This window comes from Schistocerca piceifrons, chromosome 1 (assembly GCF_021461385.2).
Source record: "Schistocerca piceifrons isolate TAMUIC-IGC-003096 chromosome 1, iqSchPice1.1, whole genome shotgun sequence".
NCBI lineage: Eukaryota > Metazoa > Arthropoda > Insecta > Orthoptera > Acrididae > Schistocerca > Schistocerca piceifrons.
Genome location: NC_060138.1, coordinates 184,757,644 through 184,781,269, shown reverse-complemented (window position 1 = coordinate 184,781,269; position 23,626 = coordinate 184,757,644). Strand labels below are relative to the sequence as shown.

At 38.7% G+C, this 23,626-nt stretch overlaps 1 protein-coding gene across 1 annotated transcript in view; it reads right to left on the bottom strand.

Annotated features, from left to right (window-relative positions):
- The window catches only part of LOC124789340 (active breakpoint cluster region-related protein), a 134,977-nt gene that overhangs the window by 105,017 nt on the left and 6,334 nt on the right, over positions 1 to 23,626 (bottom strand). The window contains exon 2 of the mRNA XM_047256665.1: positions 468 to 660. Within this exon, the coding sequence (XP_047112621.1) occupies positions 468 to 660 (193 nt within the window). The remainder of the gene's footprint in view (positions 1 to 467; positions 661 to 23,626) is intronic.

Sequence of the window (23,626 nt, the reverse complement as noted above, 5' to 3'; positions counted from 1 at the left end):
CAAATGGAAGGAGTGATACCCTCAGATCAGCTGGAACCATAGTAATGAGGACAGGTTATTAAGTTTAATTCAGAATTTGAAAGCAAGATTAAAACAGAGAATTTTACTGATCAAATTAAGTGTTTACCAAAGAAAGGCAAATGATAAAATTAACAGTTTACACTGGCTTCAGTGTAAATCACTATGCATCCTTGGAAGCAAACATTTAAAATAAATGTGCCTCAACAGCCATGATACACAGAAAATAGTGGCAGATAATAGTAACTATATATTTAGCTTATAACACTACAAACCTATCACTAACAAATAGTAAACCTGAAAGTCTTGACAGAATAATGATAAGGACAGTTTTTCTCCAACAAAGTGGGCACATGTTTTGTAGGATATGTAAAAGAGATTAATAATTACAAAAACACAATTACATGTTAAAGCATTAGTTAATAAATCAGTAGAGATTAAGAACTTACTTTATAAAATAGTCAATGTTCACATAATTTGACTGCTTGTCAGGAGAGTGTGGTGCTGGTGTGGTGGCTTTCAACAGTTCTAACTGCGATTGTGAGAGAGGACTGTTAGAAGGAAGTGTCATCATTGCTCCTTCAGTATCAGTGTCTGTCATTCCGGAACTGGTACCACTTGTCATAGTACTGACACCATCACCTTCAACAAAATATTATAATAAAAACATGAAATATGCACTCTTTAATCTCTACTCTTCAATCTACCTTGACATTAAAGTCTTAGCATGTTCTACAAAAATAGACAAGTCTCTTATAGACAGCTGTACGATGGCATAAATAAGCATTATATGGACAATGTTTAAATATCCCTTAATCCTTTTTCAGATAGCTGATAATATTCTATGAAGTGTTGCCACAACTTTTCCGAATGATGGCACTATTCTTACCTCCTGTTTTAGAGCATATTTACAGGGGCATCCCACTATTTTTTTATTGTTCCTTGGTCTCTCAAAGGAATAATGAGACTACAGTTCTTTGATGTGATATAGCATCTAAAGAATCCCTTAGAACATACTTTGATATGTTTGAACACTGCTCTGAAATGTCTCCATGGTTTCACTTTTGGTCAACTTTTTCTCTCAGGTTCCATTGTCTATCTGAGCCTAAGGCACTTAGACACGAAACAATCCTCTACAAACAAAATTCATAGAGTGCCAAAACAGCAACATCCACAAAAATGAGAGAGCTGTAGTGTATGTAAATAAGTAACACAGTAAACAAAAGGTTGCGAACTACTGTGAGGAACAAGTGTACAGTAGTACAGTATATAAAGCTTGCACTTATCACGAAAGCCTTTTAATTTAGATTCAAAAATTTGGAATTTATCACACACACTTTTCAGTTCTGATGGAAACTTACTAAAAGTGCACCTTTTGTACAATGGTTCAGGACTGTTTAAATATAAATTGCTGTGCCATCCAGTGTTCACTGAGAGACGGTTGCTGCTCCCTGAAATGATTATTACTAAACAGCAAAAATCTCTTGATGGAACTCAGGCATAATGCAAGGAGAAGAGCTAGAATTCTGAGACTCTTGAACAGTAGTTGGTAACACATTTGGAAAAAAAAGTGAAGATAACAACATTAATTTTCTGATAAAGATTATAAATGTGAAATTTTCTTTCCTCTACCTTCATCCTAAGAAGGACATGGTTCAGGTATACCAGTCCAGGGGGGAGGTTACTGGGTGACGAATGGGGTGCTCCTTTGTGGCTAGTTCTTGTTGTTGGTGGGAGGACTGGGATTGTGTAGGGATATGGCACAGGAAATCTGTTTGCAGACTAGGTCTGGGGAATAGTGACTGCCTGTGAACGCCTTTGTGAGCCCTCCAGCAAACTGGCCAAGGAAGTTCTTTGCAGACAAAGGTTCCACCGCTGACGTTATGAATGACAGTGACTACCTGGCAGAGGCCTTGCCAACTGTTTGACTCCTCCATCTATAAACTCTTCGAGAGTGATCCCATCCCAGAGGCCCAGTGTAACCTACAATCCCTGCTTAAAGACTTAGGCCGCCCTCAGAATCTCTCCCCTAAATTGGTTTTCCTCCTTGCCCTATGGCACCCTGCATACCCATCTTTTACATGCTCCCCAAAACACACAAAGGAAACAATCTTGAACGCACCATTGTAGCTGGTTATTGTGCTGCCACTGAAATGATTTTGACTCTCACTGACCAACATCTCCAACCCACTGCCCAAAACCTAGCCTCCCAAGTAAAACATACTGACCACTTTCTTCAGTGACTGTACACCACCCACACTCCTTTACCTCCTGGATCCCTACTCGTCACTATTGACGCCACTTGCCTATACACCAACATCCTTCATGCCCATGGTGCTACTGCTATTGAAAACGACCTCTCCCAATATCCTGTAGACTTCAAACGCACTACTTCACTCCTCATACACCTTAGTAACTTATCATAAGATACAACTACTGGAGGGAAAGGTATACAAATATACAGCACAGCAATGGGCATCTGCATGCCAACTTGTTTATGGGCCATCTACAGGCAATCTTCCTAGCTTCTCAAATCCTCAGCCTCTGGTCTGGTTCGGGTACACTGATGATGTCTTTATGATCTGGACTCAGGGCCAACACAACCTATCATCATTCCTTTACAGCCTCGACACCTTCTCTCTCAGCCACATCACCAACATGCCACTTTTCTGGATGTTGACCACACCCTCTCTGATGCCTCCATCCACACGTCACTGTCCATATTAAACCCAGCAACCACCACCAGTAACTGCATTTCGACAGCTGCCTTCCCTTCCAAACCAAAAAATCCCTCCCAATATAGTCTGGCCTCCTGGCGACGCCGTATCTGCAGTAACAACAGCACTCTTGCACAGCGTGCTGAAAGTTTCACAAAATGCCTTCACAGACAAGCTCTATCCTCCAGATCAGGTCCACAAACACATATCTCATGTCATATCCCCACACATCCCCTATGCACCTCCAAATCCCAACCATTGACATAGGAGATATCCTTGTGGTAGACCCACGCAGGTGCAAGACTTGGCCAATCCATGCACCCAGCAGCTCCTATTCCAGTCCTGTCAGAGACTTATCCTGCCCCATCAGAGGCCAGACAACCTGTGACAGCAGCGAAGTCATATATCTGTTCTGCTGCAATCACTGCACAGCTTTTTATACTGGTAGGGCAACCAACCAGTAGTCCACCAGGATGAATGGCCAGTGCCAAACTGTTATCAAGAGTGAAGTGGGCCACCCTGCGACACAACATGCACCTGAACATAACTTGTTTAATTTCAATGGCTGCTACACAACCCCAGCCATCTGGATCCTCCCCCCCCAACATCAGCTTTTCTGAACTGCACTGATGGAGGATATCCCTACAACACATTCTCCACTCCCGTAATTATTCCAGCCCCAACCTACCATAACATACTGCATCCTAACCCTTGACCCAACAGTTTCTGCCCCCTCTGTCCTATCACCTCCTCCCAACTCATGGTCCTTCACTCTTCCTGTGGGCTGCTCTGTACCAACGCATCTGCCATTCTTTCCCCCTTCTCTGCTCCTCTCCTCTTCCATTTCCCTTTCCCCCACAGCCTCTTGATGCTGCACCTGGTAGCCTTGTCCTGCAGCATCTAGTCCTTGCACACTCTGTTAGATGGCACTCTTCTCTCCCCCCACCTATACCCCACTATTCATTCCCCTTCCCTGCCCCACTCTGGACTGCTGGTTTCGTTCAAAACAACAGTTGTATTCTCGCCTTAGTGGCCAGAGATAGGGATTGCATGTGCATCAAATGTACTTGTTCATGTGAATGTTTGTCTACTGAACAAGGCCTTGGATGAAAGCTCAATGTGCAACACTCTCTTTTTTGCACTTGTATGCAATTCAATGTGTCTCTATGGAGAGTAGCAATCTATCCTTTTCAAGATATTGTTAATATTTCAACTGTGACTTTCCACTGTTTGATCAAATATGTGATTGAGCAAAGTATCTACAGTACTTTTTCAGGTTGTTAGTGTTTGATTATTTTTCCACATAACGAAGGAAAGAAAGGAAGGAAGGACGGATGGACAGAAGGAAGTTCATAATTGAATGTCTCTTTGATGTCAGTTCTGATCAGAGAGATTTGATTAGGCATAAGTGGGGAAAGAAATCGGCCTTGGCTCTGTTTAAGGAACTAACCAAGCACTCTGTAGAAGTTGATTAGGGCAACCACAAAATGCTAATCAAGATGGCCATATGGTGATTTGAACCCCTTCTTTCATAATATAAGTTCAGCTTTTACACCACTGCACTACATTCCTTGGTGTTGCATCAAAACAAGTTGCGTTTTGACACATACTGCAATTATAGAAAAGTCTTGGTTGCACAATTCTTTATTAAAAGTTACAAGTTTCAAAAGATAGTTGTCAGACATAAGCTATGGGACAGTGTACGGACATTATTAAAAGTAAGTAACACATACCAGTATAGTTCATGATCATGAGAAACTCTGTATGCACAATTACTTCATTACTTACATGTACATCTAGTGTTAAGCTCAACAAACTGAGCACATGGCCTGTATATAGAAATACAACTGTCATTTTATAAAGACTGCTAATGGTAGTGCAGTTGTTGGTTCAATGAATACAAACGTCAAACTGGATGTAGTGTATTAAAATGCCAAAGAAGTAAATTACACAGCCAGGTGGAGTAAACATTAACTAAAGACAATTCACATCATAGAGTAAATATACTAAGATGCTTTCACTGGAAAATGACATTAGGACTTTTAAGAAACAAGAAACTTATGCTATTGTTAGGTAAAAGTTTAATGACAATAAAACATGCACCAAGATATAATGATGATGTATATAAAAGGTTAAAAGACGAACTGTATGTCAAAATATGACAGTAACACAGTGGAAAAAACTATTTCAGTGTATGAGATTAATACACATAGGATGTTATAATGTGCTGCTGCACCAATAAATAAAATAATACATGAAATAAAGTAATACAGCAGTACTAAAACAGAAGTAAACTAACACATGAAGTAAAGTAACACAGTAGTATTAAAATATAAGTAAAATAATACATGAAGTAACTGCACCAATGAGTAAAATAATACTTGAAGTTACAAAATGAATTAGATAAAATGTGATGTGATATAATGCATCAACAATGGAAAGAAATGTAAAATACAAATATAAAAGGCCATGAATGATATGGACACTTGATTATATGTATGCCTGGACAATGGTAAGTAAAGGTAAAATGTTACAATTTTTTTTTGTAAACGTGAACAGGTTAGTATGGGCAGTGGTAGCAACCTATTTTGCAACGATTTATAACCTGATGGTTAGTATAAATCGTAGTAACAACCATTCTGGTGCTCCCCCACCCCACCCCCCACACAGGGGATCAAAATTATACAAATTGTTTGTGCTATTCACATTTTAACCAATTTACTACACTACTCAAACAGTTTGCACAAATTTGATCTTTCTTGGTTCTTTCTATTGACTATACCAATCTTTGAGGCATAAATTGTTACAAAATAGATTTCCACCTCTCCCAATACTAACCTATTCACACTGTTCAAAGTTTTACATTATTTTCAATTGTTCAGGCATACATAGAATCAATTGCACATTCATAACCTTTTCTATGCCCCTTCTATTGTTGACAAATTTAGACTAATGTGTGTTTTCTCGCTAATACATTTTATCACACACTTTTTGTAATGCCATGTATTATTCTACTTATTGGTGCAGCAACTTCATGTGTTATTTTAGTACTACTATGTTACTTTATTCCACATATTATTTTAATGATTGGTGAGAAACACGTTATGACATCTTATGTAAATTGAAAATTGATTATTTTAGGAACTCCTCAGAGACATTCACTGGAGAGATGTTTACAGTGCTCATGGCACGAATGAAAAATATAACACTTTTGCTAATAAAGTGCTTACCTTATTTGAATACCGTTTGCCCTCAAAACTAACCAAGGTTAGAGCAAAGTGCACAAAGAAGCCTTGGATTACTTAAGGAATAGAGGTATCTTGTAAAACAAAAAGAAAACTGTCTCTGTCAATCCGAAACAGATCTGATGTTGATGCTACAGCACATTACAAGAAATACAGCAAAATATTAAAGACTGTAATACAGACATAAAGCAAATATATTACAAGGAAAAGATAGTCAAATCAGATAGCAAAATAAAGACAATATGGGATATAGTGAAGGAGGAGATCGGTAGAACCAGACATGAAGAGGGGCGAATAGCATTAAGAGTGAACGATACATTGGTGACAGATGTGTATAGTGTTGCAGAATTTTTTAATAAACATTTTCTAATTGTTACTGAAACGATGAGGTTGTCAGGTTCTGTAGATGCTGCCCTTAGATACGTCAGACCAGAGATTTCAAGTAACTTCCATATATGAATTTGATCCTCACTACCACAGCAGAAGTAAAGTCCATGATAAAATCTTTAAAATCCAAAACATCTAGTGTGTATGATGAAATATCAATGAAGTTAAAGAACATGATTCTGAGTTAAGTACTCTATAAAGCTATCTGTGTAACCAGTTGTGTATCAGTGGGGTCGACCGAAGCGTCCGATCCCACCTGTCGGCTTTGACCCGTGACATAAGGCTGTTGTGGTGTGTGAGGTCACGACGGCGCGGAATTTAGTTTGTGAGAGTGGCATGTTTGTAGGTGTCATTTTGATGCGATCGGTGGTGCTCTCTGGTGGTGTGTTGGGTGATGTTTTTGGTTTAGTTTGCGAGTGTGGCGTCGTGTGTGAATTTTGGTAAACTGCTTTTTTTTTATGTCTTTGGTAGGTATGGATATGACTGACAGGGTCAACAGTTTTCGGTTGTCAGCTATGATGGGGGTCAGTGTATGGTCTCTTATAAAATTTCTTCAAATATTCGGATTATTGGAAGAAGTCGTGAAGTGTTCAGTATGTCGTGAAGAAATGAGGCTTACTTAAAGTTCCGATGTCTCGGACCAGGGACGGCTGTATGTGGAGATGTCGTAAGGATAACAGGTCAAGGGAGGTGTTCGATCCCAATGTGTGGCTGTGAATGTTGGTATTGGTATTGGGAGATGTTTTTGAGCTATATAGGTCAAGGGAAGTGTTAGGTCCTAATTTATGGGATCGGGAGCTGCTGTTGAGCTATATAGGTCAAGAGAAGTGTTCGATCCCAATTTATGAGATCGGGAGATGCTGTTGAGCTATATACGTCAAGGGAAGTGTCCGATTCCAGATGATTTTGTGTTTAGTGGTATTTGCGGAGTTTTGTGATGTACGTTCTTTTCGTCATTTTACATGGTTTTGTATGGAGGTGGGTGTCTAAATTTGTTTACATTTAGTTTGTCCCCCACCAACAACCCCCTATTACCCAAGCTTGTCCCTTTAGTGTCATTAGGCTTTTTGTGGAATGTGTGTGTGTTTGTTTTTTTATGTATTTTCGTCCTCTTAATGTGTACGTAACGACTTTATATGCGCTATATTGGAATTGTGATTTATGGTCATTTCCGCCATATTTGGAGACGTCATGGGTCAAAGCAGATGGGTGGGATCGGACGCTTCTGTATTTCCTATCAGTGGAATATTTCCTGAATGGTTGAAATATGCTGTTTAAGAAGGGAGATTAAGAAATAGCATCAAAATTCCGTCCAATTTCACTTTTGCCAACATTCTCAAAAATTTTAGAAAAGGTAACGTACAATCGGCTTTATAACCATCTTATCACAAATAACATACTGTCAAAGTCGCAGTTCGGATTTCTAAAGGGTTCTGATATTGAGAAGGCTATCTACAGTTACAGTGAAAATGTACTCAATTCATTAAACAAAAAATTGCAGGTAACCAGGAAATGCTGCAAAATGGTTCAAATCTTATATCTACGACAGGAAACAAAGGGTGCTATTAGGAAAGAGACATGTATTACACTATCAGGCATCATCCAACTGGGAACCAATTACATATGGGGTCCCACAAGGTTCCACCTTAGGTCCCTCACTTTTTCTTGTGTATATCAATGACTTTTCATGAGTAACATTACCATATGCCAAGTTTGTTTTCTTTGCCAATGATACAAACATTGCAATAAATAGCAAATCAATTGTAGTCTTAGAAAGATTGGCTAATAAAGTATTTGCGGACATTAATCACGGGTTTTAGCTCATTCTTTGTCATTAAACTTTGAAAAAACACACTACATGCAGTTCAGAACTTGTAAGGGGTGTCCCACGAATATATGCCTAACATACAAGCAGATACAAGAAGTGGACAGTGTTAAATTCTTGGGCATACAGCTCGATTATAAATTCAACTGGGAGGAGCACACCACAGAACTGCTGAAGTGTCTGAACAAATTTATATTTGAAATGCGAATTCTGTCAGACATAGAGGATATATAAATAAAAAAGCTGGCATTCTATGCTTACTTTCACTCCATAATGTCATATGGGATTTTTTTTTCTTTTTCTTTTTTTTTTTTTTGGGTGGGGTAATTCAGCAAGTGAAGCTAAAGTTTTCTGGACACAAAAATGTGCAAGAAAGAGTTATATGGGGTGTGAACTCAAGAACATCCGGCAGAGGCCTGTTTAGTGAACTAGGGATACTAACTACTGCTTCTCAATATATTTATTCCTTAATGAAATTTGTCTTTAAAAAGATATCACTTTTTCAAACCGACAGCCCAGTTCACGGAATCAATACTAGAAATAAGAATAATCTTCACAAGGATTTAAAGTCAAAAAGATTTGCATTATTCAGGAACACACGTTTTCAATAACTTGCCGGCAGCTATAAAAAGCTTAACAACCAATGAAATTCAGTTTAAGAGAAGCCTAAAGGATTGACTGGTGGCCAACTCCAACTCGATTGACCAATTTCTCAGTAGAACCAACTGATTTGTGTGTGTGTGTGTGTGTGTGTGTGTGGGTACAGTACATTCTAACTTCTGCACCATTTCAGTGCAGTAATGTTTTCATTATAAATAAGTATTGTAGCAGTTCTATTATATGTTTACGGCCTTATAAATTAAAAACAATTTTTTTTTGAAATATTAAATTCAGCGCATTAATGCAATTTTAGTAAATGAGTGTTGTAAAATGCTCCTTTCATAAAGTGTTCATTTATATATGAAATGACGATCATTCCAGTTGGGACCTGTGGAAGGTACATTAGCTTATTTGTTTTAGTTGTAAATATATGTCATGTATTATTGCATTTCTGAGATGTTCTACAACCTGGAAGACCTTCTCACTATGGATCAATTGGAATGAAAGTAAGTCTAATCTAATCTAATCTACTCTCATGCAGTTAAATAGCTTTTACCAACTGTTTTACTGTCACATTTTGATGTACATTTTATTGTCTTTCAACTTTTTATCCGTGTCATCATTATACCTCAGTGTGCATTTTATTGTCATTTAACTTTTATCTCACAATCTAAATTTCTTTCTTGGAAGTCCTTACATCATTTTCCAGAGACAGCATCTTAGTATATTTACTTATTGATGTGAATTATCTTTGGTTAATGTTAACACCATCTGTCTGTGTTGTTTACTTCTTTGACAGTACAATGCACTATAACCAGTTTGACACTTGTATTCACTGAACTGACAACTAAACTACCATAGGCAGTCTTATGAAATGACAACTGTATTTCTATATATAGTCCATGTGCTCGGCTTGTTGAGCCTTAAACTAGATGTATGTGTAAGTAATGAAATATGGTGGTTGCCTACCTCTACTATGAAAGAATTCCTGGATCAAGTAAAAGAAATGTGCTTTGCCAGCACTGTGAGGTGCTCTCTCTCTCTCTCTCTCTCTCTCTCTCTCTCTCTCTCTCTCTCTCTCTCTCACACACACACACACACACAGCAGCAAAGACATTTTCTTGGTTTCAGACAGTGTAACTGTGCTACAGCTGATCAGATGAAACAAGTTTTGGCTAACAGAAAACAAAAAGATCCTGCACCACCATGAAAACAAAATGGAGCACGATCTCATGTCAATCTCCTTTGCAGTTTTATGCTAGTGATAATTGTTAATGTGGTTCTGCTAGATTTCTGCATATATCAATGACTTTATAAGCAAAACTCAAAACTACTGTTAAATATGCACACCCACATAAGCACAACATGCATTATCTGCAATGTCACACTTTCTCTGTAAAACTTCCTTCCACAGTGTTATTAAATTTTTTGTTAGTTTTGAAGCTTAATAAATATTTCACAATCCAAAAAATTAATATGTTTCTGAACGTCCATCAGTTAAGCAAAGAATGTAACACACACTCATTATGTTAGAAAATGCATATTTACCCCTGAAAAACGAGACTAAATAACTATTTTGCACTGTTGCTAATAGCTAGTTGAGAGAAAATTTAATTTTTTTTCTTGAATAAAAAAATAAGTAATTGTTTTCAGCAAAAACGATAGCAACTAAAATTATTTACTTTTCTATTACTCAGCTACATAGTAAAAATGAGTGCTTCTTATTAAAGAAAACAATAACAATCTCAAAAGATGCACAAAAAAAAACCCACAATGCAGAGTATGTTGTTCGATTTCAAGAATGCTGTTAACTTTATAAGGTTTAACATCTTGTAAAAAATGAGGCTATTGGAAATGAAGCACAAGACTGAATTAGACAACGACATAGTAGGAATGTAGGCACGTCTTTTTCACAGGAACTGTTCACGAATTTGCTGTAAGTGATTTAGGACCATTAAAAAAACTGGATGACTGGACTGAGGTTTCAAACAGGTTTGTCCCAAATGCAAGCCCAGTATCTTAACTGTTTTGTCATATTACTCAGCCTTAACACTGTATACTGTAAAGTAGAAGTGGTGGATTGTGCAAGAATGAATCTTTCAAACTGACAAAAATTTTGTGATATACCTCTACTAGAATAATACCTCTGGGACAAACAACATAATATAATTTTAGTTCTTTTTACTAATTCAACACAAACTTTTACAAAATGTAGGGGAATCTGCACAAAGCAGATATTTTTTGTAGCTGTTCCCAGAAAATGTTTCAACTTTCACTGTAATTCCAAGCATTGTACTGTTCACACAAACTATTCTTTTCTTTCTTTCTTTCCTTGTAACAGGGCACTCGGAGACAATTTTCTGATTCATAACATACAGAAAGACAAATCTTTAGCACTATGCTCTGCTCAGATTATCCAAGTCATTTTCCACGATGCTTGTTGGTTCTGGCTGTTTAAATTTTCTCCATTTGTCATAAATGAAAATATCTGTGCTACTGAAGGAAAGAGATAAAGAATCACTCAGTCACTTTTTAATTCTCTTTACTGTTGACATAGCTTAGTAAGAATTCCAAACAGAGTAATAGTATTCCGACATGGGACGGACAGGATTTTACCTGCAAACTACTACAAATGCATGGGTCAGAATAATGTGACAGACGGTTGAGAATAGAAGGGTGCAATTTTGTTGGTTCATCACTGCTGAGTGCTTAATCTAGCTGTGACAGCTCCAGTTGCATGGTTCTGTACTGAATATACAAACACACTATGTGTTAACATACAGTATTGAGTCTGTTTTACATAGACAATAGAAATGAATCATAAGAATTATACAATTCAACTTTCAAATTAAAACTACAATAATTGCATACAAATTGAAAAGGCAACATAGTAGAAGTAATTAGTAACTTATGATCAGTGACAGAAGTAGAATGATGTTTCTATTCGTGTCCATTTTGGGAGGTGCCTCGGAGCTTAATCGGCAGTGACAGGCCTTGCCTCCTGTCCCCTAAGCAAACACCCAAAACTACTGATTTTAATCTTTTGGCAGCTAAAATTACAATGGTGAAACTAACTAAAGGCATAGCAAAGCCCTCATGGACTGTCATGTGAGATGTTGCATATACCTATTCCTTAACCATTATATTATGAGAACCACAATATGAATATCACTTCAGAACAAATCTGATGCATTTGCATTATTTTTTACATTTTCCCCCCTCAATAATCTGAAAGATTTGTACTTGTTACCAGTTACAATGATGTGTTGTAATGACCTATTGCCTCCATCTGCAACTACAAGCACGCTCCACAAGCTACCGTAAGGTGCATGACAGAGGATACCCAGTACCACTGCAACTCATTTCCTTTCCCGTCCCACTTGCAAATGGAGTGAAGGAAAAATGATTGTCTACATTTGTGTATGAGCCCTGGTTTCTTATAGCTTGTCTTTGCAGTCCTTACACAAGACGTATGTTGGTGGCAGGAGGATTGTTCTGCAGTCAGTCGCAAATGCCAATTCTCTAAACTTTCAAATAGTGTTTCACAGAAAGAATGTCTTCTTCCCTCCAGCAATTCCAATTTGAGTTCACAGAGCATTTTTCTAATACTTACATGCTGATTGAACCTATCGGTAACATATCTAGCACCATATCTCTAAAATTGCTTTGTCATCTTCCTTTAATCTGACCTAATGAGGAAACAAACATCAGAGCAGTTCTCAAGAATGGGTCACAAATGTGTCCTGTGTACAGTCCCATTTATAGGTGATCTACACTTTCCTACAATTCTTTCTATGAACTGAAGTTGACCACACAAGTGACCTTAATTTCTTGTTCTGTTTCATGTCGCTTTACAATGTCACACCTAGATATTTAATTGATATTACTGTATCTAGCAGCGCACCACTAACACAGTATTCAATAATTACACGATTGTTTTTCCTACTCATCTGCATTAACTTATATTTGGAAAGATATAAGAGCTAGCTGTCATTCCCTAAACAGAAATTTGTCTAAGTCATCCTGTATTCTCCAACGTCATTCAATGACAACACCCTCCTGTACACTACAGTGTAATCAACAAATAGTTGCAGTTTGCTGCTCTCTCTATCTGCCAGTACATTTATGTACAAAGATAACAAAAGCAGTTGTATCACACTTCCCTAGAGCACTCCAGATGATACCTCTGTCTCTGACAAAAACTCACAGTCCAGGACAACACACTGGGATCCATTACTTAAAATGTTTGGAACCACTCATACCTTTGACAACCTATTCTGTAAGCTCTGAACTTTGTTGACAATCCACAGTGTGGCACTGTGTCAATCATTTTACAGTCTGATACTGTATCAAACTTTTTCTGAAGATCTAGGAATACTGAATCTGCCTATTGGCCTTTATCCATAGTTGGTAGGATTATCATGCAAGAAAAGGCCAAGATGAGTTTCAAATTAGTGATGCTTTATACTATACATGTTGTGTATAGGAGCTGTTCTGTTTCAGGGAAATTTATTACACTCGAACTTAGAATATGCTCAATAATTCTACAGCAAAGTGACATTAAGGATATTAGACAGCAATTTCGCAGGTCCATTAATTTACTCTTCTTATATACCTCCATTTTTTCAGTCACTTGGGACTTTCCACTGGGCGAGAGATTTGCAATAAGTGCAAGGTAAATACGGGGCCAATGCTGAAGAATACTCTGTACAAAAGCGACTTGATATCCACCTGGGCCTGGCAACTTAGTTGTTTTCCATAATGTCTGATATGGTAACTATCAAAATTGAGGGACATACTGATAAAATTGAGAAATCTGCTATCTGCTTCAATTCTAAGTGATTTTTTATTAACAAGGCTAGTTTTGGAGGCTATTGTTCCATCACTTAATGCCACACATATGGTCTGTCACATCATGGGTGTGGGACAGGCACTAGAGAAGTGCCTATCTTGCCAGTACAAATTTCAGCATTTTCAAAATTGTGTTATTAAATCAGGTTTTTTTTCCCATACTGAATCCACTTACTTGGCACATACTTCTTCACAGTTTGATTTACAATTGATTTTAACTTCGCCCATAGTTCCTCTGTCTCCGTTACATTGGAATTAAATGATGTCCATTCACTGTCCAAGTATGATGCTAACTGCTGCTTATCTGCTCTTCCCAGAATAAGATATCTCCTAGTCATCTTGATGGATTTATTAATTGGAACCAAAGTGACTACTGCACTGTGATCGCTACTTCCTGTCTCTCTACAGACACTGTTGGTTATCAGCTATCAATTTCTGCGCGAGTCCTAACTGATTTTTTAATCATCATATGTGCCGCATATATCATAGAATGCTGGATACATGATATGTGCACTAAATGCCAGCAACATAATAAATTAGGAAACACATCCTCTGACAGATTCAGCAAAGATGACAAAATTAATATTCCAGAATATGAATCAAGACCAGCTGCCAACATAGATAACTTGGAAGTACAGGTCCTCGGTGCAGCGTAGCACATTAAATCATATAAATGTCTGAAGATGGCCTAGTAAGTCGAAAACCAGTTAACAATAAAAGTAATATTGTAGAACAAAAGCAAACTGGTGCTTTTCATTTATCACATTAAATCACTTAATAAAGGCAAGGTCTTTGGTCTAGAATGTATACCAGTTAGGTTCCTTTCAGAGTACGCTGATACAATGAATTCATACTTAATAATCATATACAACTGATCATGTGACAAAAAATTCCTACCTAAAGATTGGAAAATTGCAGAGGCCACACCAATACTCAAGAAAGGAAATAGAGTAATCCACTAAATTACAGATCGATTGAGTTCAAACACTGTTAATTACCTTGAAGAAAACTATTTATTGACAAATAGCCGACATGAATTCAAAAATATCATTCTTGTGAAACATAACTGGCTTTTTATTCACACCAAGTAATGAGCGTGCTACTGACAGGGGTTCTCAACTGATTCCATATTTCTAGATTTCAGGAAGGTTTTGACGACATTCCTCACAAGCTGCTTCTAATCAAACTGTGTGTCTATAGAGTATTGCCTCAGTTGGGCAACTGGGTTCATGATTTCTTGTCGGAAATGTCACAGTCTGCCATAGGTTTTCACAACATTCCTCACAAGCGGCTTCTCATCAAACTGTGTGTCCATAGAGTATTGCCTCAGTTATGCAACTGGGTTCATGATTTCTTGTCGGAAATGTCACAATCCGCCATAGCTGATGGAAAGTCATTGAGTAAAACAGAAGTGATACCTGGCATTCCCCAAGAAAATATTATAGGTCCTCTGCTGTTCGTAATTTAAGTAAACGATTCAGGAGACAATATGAGCAGCATTCTTAGATTGTTTGCAGGTGATCCTGTCATTTACCATCTTGTCAGGTCATCAGATGATCAAAACCAATTTGAAAATGAGTTAGGGCCTAGAGAAGATATCCAAATAATGAAAAATTCTGAAGTCATCCACATGAACACTAAAAGGAATCCACTAAATTTTGGTTATACAATAAATCACGCAAGTCTTAAGGCAATGAATTCAATTAATCATTCTGGGATTACAATTAAGAATAATTTACACTGGAATGATCACATAGATGTTGACGAGGGGAGACTGAACTGAAGACTTTTTTTTTTTTTTTTTTTTTAATTTAAATAAGATGACAATTAGAGCAATGTACACGTAACCTGTGTCAGAAACGCTGTGGAGAGGAGCCCTTCATAACGCGATTTCAGAATATAATGACGAGATACATTCAATTAAGGTACCAGACACAAGTGACAGTAAACCACCTGGTTGTACGAAAGGCAGTAATTCAGTTCCTGCAGTACGATTGACCGCCATCACTCATTTTCAACTTTTACATCTGCTTGTGCTATAAACTTGGCTAAGTTAAGACAGACTTCTGGATGGATCACAAAGAACTGGGATCATACAGAGTGGTTGACAATGATGAAGTCTCAAGAGCTCCTGCAAAAAATTGACTCTGTCAGTCTCATAACGCTTGCACTGAACTAAAATGTGAGTCGCATCACAAATCGTGGAGTCATCGCATTGACAGTAAGGTGTCGTTTCTATGCCATTCCGACGTAATTGGGTGAGGAAGAATCCGTGATTGAGACATATTTGCACAATATACAGGGTGTTACAAAAAGGTACGGCCAAACTTTCAGGAAACATTCCTCACAAACAAAGAAAGAAAATATGTTAAGTGGACATGTGTCCGGAAACGCTTACTTTCCATGTTAGAGCTCATTTTATTACTTCTCTTCAAATCACATTAATCATGGAATGGAAATACACAGCAACAGAACGTACCAGCATGACTTCAAACACTTTGTTACAGGAAACGTTCAAAAAGTCCTCCGTTAGCGAGGATACATGCATCCACCTTCCGTCACATGGAATCCCTGATGCGCTGATGCCGCCCTGGAGAATGGCGTATTGTATCACAGCCGTCCACAATACGACCACGAAGGTTCTCTACATTTGATACCGGTTCTGCGTAGACAAGAGCTTTTAAATGCCCCCATAAAGGAAAGTCAAGGGGGTTGAGGTCAGGAGAGTGTGGAGGCCATGGAATTGGTCCGCCTCTACCAATCCATCAGTCACCGAATCTGTTGTTGAGAAGCATACGAACACTTCGACTGAAATGTGCAGGAGCTCCATCGTGCATGAACCACATGTTGTGTCGTACTTGTAAAGGCACATGTTCGAGCAGCACAGGTAGAGTATCCCGTATGAAATCATGATAATATGCTCCGTTGAGCGTAGGTGGAAGAACATGGGGCCCAATCAAGACATCACCAACAATGCCTGCCCAAACGTTCACAGAAAATCTGTGTTGATGACGTGAAGTCAACATCACCTTCCTTCAATGAGCTTTAACATGGAAATTAAGCGTTTCCGGACACATGTCCACATAACATATTTTCTTTATTTGTGTGTGAGGAATGTTTCCTGAAAGTTTGGCCGTACCTTTTTGTAACACCCTGTATAATATAATTTTCCTTGAGGATTTGGACCTGACAAACAATGTCCGTCTGGCTGTATACCTGTGTAGTTTTCACCTAATATTTGTTGACTATCAGTTCCTTCCTCCTACCATGAATGAATTGCTTGTTGTTTGAGTTGCAACAAGTAGTCTGTGTATAGGGGTTTGATGATCATAGGCCTGCTGCTGCTAATCACTTCTCTTGCTAGCTGGCCCGCTGTGTCATTATATATCACACCAGAATGTGATTGATCCAAGCAAATTCTATAACATGACCAGTCGTTTTTGCCTGATTGTAGTGATTTACTAGATCTAGAAGATATTTACAAGTTCCTTTGTTCCAATTCTAGTGGCTAACAGATTTAACTACACACTGTGAGTCAGTAATTATTACTGCTTTGACATCTGATAGAGAGCTTACATATTTTACACTTGCAGAACAGTGAACATTTCAGCAAGAAATATGGAAGAATTGCATGGAAGTTGATATTTCCTTCTTTCAGCAATTTGTGGCGAAAAAAGGTGCATCCCCATATACATTTTTGAGCTGCCAGTATAAATTTAAGTACAGTCTGCCCACTTTTTCCTGAGGCATGAAATAGATGAAAAGTGCCCTTATCTGTTCCCATTGTTGGAACAATCAACATATGTTACAGGAATGAATTGCAAAAATCCATGATATTCACACTGGAAGAACTAGAGTTCTGTGAATTTTAGTTTGCTGGTGTTTGTACTGTTCATAGTGAAGAAAATGCATATTCCATTACTGCATTATTATTCACCATGTAAGAGAGTAGTTCATACTTTGTAATCAGTGGATGAGAAGTACACTAGGTGATCAAAAGTATCTGGACACCCCCAAAAACATACGTTTAACATATTAAGTGCATTGTGCTGCCACCTGCTGCCAAGTACTCCATATCAGCGACCTCAGTAGTTATTAGACATCGCGAGAGAGCAGAATGGGGCATTCCGCAGAACTCAAGGACTTCGAACATTGTCAGGTGATTGGGTGTCGCTTGTGTCGTACATCTGTATGCAAGATTTCAGCACTCCTACACATCCCCAGGTCCACCGTTTCCAATGTGATAGTGAAGTGGAAACGTGAAGGGACACATACAGCACAAAAGCATACAGGCCGACCTCATCTATTGACTGACAGAGTCTGACGACAGTTGTAGAGGCTCGTAATGTGTAATAGGCAGACATCTATCCAGACCATCACACAGGAATTCCAAACTGCATCAGGATCCACTGCAAGTACTATGGCAGTTAGGTGGGAGGTGAGAAAACTTTGATTTCATGGTCAAGCAGCTGCTCATAAGCCACACATCACACCGATAAATGCCAAATGATGCCTCGCTTGGTGTTAGGAGTGTAAACATTGGACGACTGAACAGTGGAAAAACATTGTGTGGAGTGACGAATCACAGTGCACAATGTGACGATCCAATGTCAGGGTGTGGGTGTGGGTGTGGCGATTGCCCTGTGAACGTCATCTGCCAGCGTGTGTAGTGCCAACAGTAAAATACGGAGGCGGTGGTGGTGTGGTGTGGTGTGGTCATGTTTTTCATGGAGGGGGCTTGCACTCCTTGTTGTTTAGTGTGACACTATCGTAGCACAGGCTTACATTGATGTTTTAAGCACCTTCTTGCTTCCCATTGTCAAAGAACAATTCGGGGATGGCAATTGCATCTTTCAACATGATCGAGCACCTCTTCATAATGCACGGCCTGTGGCGGAGTGGCTACACGACAATAACATCCCTGTAATGAACTGGCCTGCACAGAATAGTGACCTGAATCCGTTAGAACACCTTTGGGATGTCTTGGAACACTGATTTTGTGCAAGGCCTCACGGACCGCCGTAGATACCTCTCCTCAGTGCAACACTCTGTGAATAATGGATTGCCATTCCCAAAGAAACCTACCAGCATCTGACTGAATGTACGGCTGCGAGAGTGGAAGCTGTCATCAAGGCTAAGTGTGGGCCAACGCCATATTACCGATGGACAGTGCCACGAACTTGTAAGTCATTTTCAGCCAGGTGTCTGGATACTTTTGATCACATAGTGTATATGCCAATCTTTGTCAAATATAATGACCACATAGCAGTGTCCAGTGTAGAAGTAATACCATTTCCACTGCTTCCAGAAGAAGGGAATTAGTAGGGGAGGAAAGCATAGTTCTGAAGCAGGTGCATATACTTTTGTATGATATTTTATAAAGCAGTGGGAGGTACTTTTTAGCAGCATTGTGGTACATCATGCATCTATAATCTATACAGAAGCACATCAACATCTGATATACTGTCAACAGAATGTTGGGGTGAGCACTCCCATCATACCTTCGTAACAGATCTAATAAGATTCAATGCTATTTCACATGCACCAACAGTTTGATTTTAAGGTCTCCAACTCTCATTCTAAAATCAAAGAGAACACCAAGGAATCTTATGATATGTTTGGTATTTAATGAGCAGAAAGTCTGACACTGTGTAAATAGCCTCAAATAACACATATCATAAAAGGTACAATTACTGATACAATGTCATCTGCATACTGGAGAATTTTTAAAATTCTCTCCAAATGGGCAGTATAGAATGCTAACAGTATGGGGACATAGGATTGCTCCTTATGGGAGATATGTTGTAAGAAGATAGGAGCCAATCAATTTATTCATAAAGTGAACCCAGACGTATCTGTCAGCAAGGAAGATGCTAATTCTGTAAATCAGCTGTGGTGGGATTCCAACTATTTCCAACTTCCATAGTAACACAGGTATGTGTACATTATTATATAAACCAACAACATCACTGTGATGTTCTCTTTCTTCCTGATTGCATCATAGATGTCAGAGTTTAAAATATTTAAATTATCAGTCGTTCCCTTGCATTTTTGAAAACCATACTGACATGACAGCAGGATCTGATTCGATTCCAACCACAACTGCAGGCGATTTTTAACCAGGTACTGTAACATTTTGACAATGCAGGAAGAAAGAGGAAGTGGTCTGCTTCTCATCTTTATGTGGCTTCAGTATAGGCACCACCACTGAAGTTGTCCAAATCTTCTATTAGTGCACCACTCATTTCTTAAATATCTGTAACAGTTTTCTAAGTGCTATGTCAGGGAAATTTTTTACCATTTGGTAATGGATGCTATCCTTAGCAGGTGATGAATTTGCTGCTTTTTTTAATACTCATCATCAGTTCGTTACATGAAAATGGTACCACTTTAGGATGAGTGTTTTCCCTGTGTTCTGGTGATGAAACAGTTGTTCAGCTGTGGAAGCTGGCAATATTAAACTTTATATAGCCTTCAAGCCAGACATTAGTTAATGGTTGACGATTAGTCGAGTTCTTCTGTTTCAAAAACTTCAAATTTTTTCCATACATCACTAAGGTTAACGTTGTTAGTAGAAGATTCACAATAAGTTTTCCAGTTGTTTTTAATGTCTTCTAACTGTCTTCGAACTCTTGCAGCTACTTTCTGATACACAATGAAGTTTGCTGTCACCTGTTGTCCCCAACAGGTACAATATGCTAGTATTCACTCTGCTACAGTTCCAGAGCACTCTGGTGTCCACCAGACAGTGTGCCGTTGCTTCAAAGTGATGGCTTCTTTTCTCTTGGGAGTGGAAGCTGCTGCAGCTTTTACAATAATTGAAATAAGTTGTTGATGGGCATCTTGCAGACCTAACAAATTGTTAAAGGAGTAAAACTTCTCCCAGATTGTAGCAGTGTACAGTGACCAGTCTGCTTTCATGATACGCCAGCTGCTGGTTAGAAGAGAGCCTTGTCCGACTGCCCACTCCTTAACACATCATCAAAGTCAGTGCATCACAATGTCAGGTCAACAGCCAACAGTTGTCTGTATAGGTTATGTAGCATGACAGGGAAGCCATCGTTGAGAAGTACTAAATTGACATTTTTGAGAATTGTAAGCAAATCTTTGAGATCCAGCCTACATCGTCTATTTCACAAGTCCATAGAGAGTGGTGTGCATTGAATTCTGCACAAAGGAGAAATAGCATATGAAGCTGGCCAATTATATGGTCCAGAGCAACATTTAGCAATGTAAACTGAGGTAGTTTGCAGATGGCAACAATTGTAAATGCTCAGTTAGGAGAGTACATTACAGCGGCCACTGCTTGACAATCTGTTGTTCCAAGATGAATATAAATTTTTTTTTAAAAATTGAAACACGTTGATACTTAAAATGGTGACACCTCCTTTTCCATCCTCTCTGTTGTGCCTAAGCGCTGCATAGCCTTTGAATGCACTTGCTAGGATGGCTCAAACCAAGTTTCACAAATACAAGTTGCCGATCTGTGACTACTGCTGAGTTCTCTATGAAGACTCTCTCTGTTTGATATAGCTGATTGTCCATTCCAATGGAAGACTTTAAAAGACACAGTCACATTTGCATGCCATCAACAGCATTCTATATAAGAGCCTGTGTTGCTGCCATTTCTGTTTCATTTTCTAGAGATGGATAGATCTGTAGTATTAAAGCACTAAAACTGTTAATAGCAAATTCTTACTGAAGCTGAGATGTGGCCAGAGGTGTGGGAGGACACAGATTGTTTCGTATTGAGCTCCATGGACTCTGTAAGTTGTATAACACGTCAGAATGGCTGTGTTTGTACAAAGTGAGAGAGAATGTTTTATTTTTTTAAGACCTGGTAGCTGGAACCGATATAACTGCATAATTAGGCCCCCGATGAAGTTTTCTTTCTGTCAGTTTCCCCTCACACTTCAAGCCATGCACTAGGAGAGAACATTCAAGATGCAGGAATATCAGCAGTGACTTGTGCAAATGATGAACGCTGTGGTGGAAAATCAAACACATGAGAAGTGCTGTAGGCTTCACTGTGTTTAGCTACCATGTGCTAATGGTAAATTAGGCAACAGCGGCTGATGGCGGTATGACTTCCATTGCACTGCAAACACCTTATTCCTCTGTTATGTGAGCACTGTGAAGTCTCATGGGCTCCCCTGCATTTAGCTAAACGAGCACTACTATGGCGTTGTGTACTTAAATGTAAATGTCAATGGCAATTACGGCATTGGCATTGCAAAACTGACTGGATATATGGCGTAACTGGGTTGTGCATACCACACAAATATACATATTGGGGAAACGTTCAGATTTAAATGTTAAAAGACATTTTGGTGTGCAAAAAGACTCCACCTCTTCATTCCAAAGTACTTCCCTGGAGAAATTCTCACATCAGTGACTGAAAATTCAGACTTTATTTTTCCAAGAATGTCTTCATTAGATAAGCCAATGTCAACAACTCCAATAATGCCCTGCCTCTTTGTGAGAAAATTAGGCATGTAAGCCTCAATACCTTTCTGTCAAAAAGAGATCATGGAACTTTAACTTATTTGCTGACTGTCCAGATTTGGTTTCAATTTTATACCTGTTTCAGCCAATGGCAGAGATATTGAGACTTTCAAGTCCACATTGTTACTTTCTTTTTTGATGTCTCATATTGTTACTTTCTTTACACAACATTCTTTCCCATATTACCATTTTCACCTTCTACAAGTACAACATATGGACCCACATCTGATATGTATTATCACTGCTAGCATATTTCCTAGTGCTAGGGAAGGCGTTGATACCTAAGGAAGTGACCAGTGTAGAGACACTGAACTGGCCAAGTCCTTACTACCCAACTATTGTGGAAAAGTGGCTTACTGCATAGACCATACAGAATTAGCACACTAGTCACTGTCTTCAAATGCAGCATCCACAGTGTAGGCGACATTTGCAGTGTCACCATACCAACATCCACTACAACTACTATACAACACATATCACTTGGCTTCAGCTTTTTTGGAGTATTTGTGCCAGAAGCTGAAACTTGTCATGATGATAGTGAACAATGTATTGACTTTTGTCTCTGTGTGTTGTGCATCTGAGGCTGTGACAAGAAAATTGTGTGAGTAGGATAACATACCACTTCCATCTGATAATTCTGAGAACAGTGATCACATAAACACATTTCAGCGTTACCCAACTGATGTGTGTCTGTAATTTGCACTGTTGGTGGAGAATGTGTTGTAACTGGCTCAGTGGTGTGATCTGTACACAGAGCTACAGACTATCCCCGACTGGTATCCACTGAAATAACAAAGTTTAAAGTAGGGCAGCTCATTTTGCATTATCAAGAAATAGGGGAGTGATTGCCAAGGAGGTAATATGCAAGTTGGTGGTGGCAATCATTAAAACAAAGGTGTTTTTCACTGCAGCAGATCTTTTCATGAAATTTAAATTACCTACTCTATCACTGTAAAACAACATGAGAAATTGGAGCTTAGCGCTGTTCGAATAGAGAAATAGCCCGAATGTGGTTCAATGAACCCTATACCCAGGGACTTAAGTAAATTGCAAAGTAGTCGTGTAGATGTAGATGCTATCGTAGCTCTCCTGGAAACAACTAGCTGCCAATTACTAAACTATTTTGATCCAGGAATAGAGAGTTATGTTCTCTGACAGCCCTTCCACTGATCCACTTGCTTCCTCAACAACTAAATGTATATAGCTGTTCATTCTTAAGTAGTTTTGGTTCGTAATCGCCAAATATTACAATGGAAAGAAGGTTCAGAAATCATTGCCTTGTTGGGTTGGTATTGAAATCATTCAATGTATTTGGTGCACAGAGCGCAAGATTAGAGCAAATTAGCAGCCATGCCTGTTGAATGGACAACTGCAACTTTCCCATGCAGGAGTATGGAAATGATGGATACTCTATACCAGAATGGCTGGGACAGGTTTTTGACCTGTGCTCACTCTTAATACAACTCATGTCTCAATCT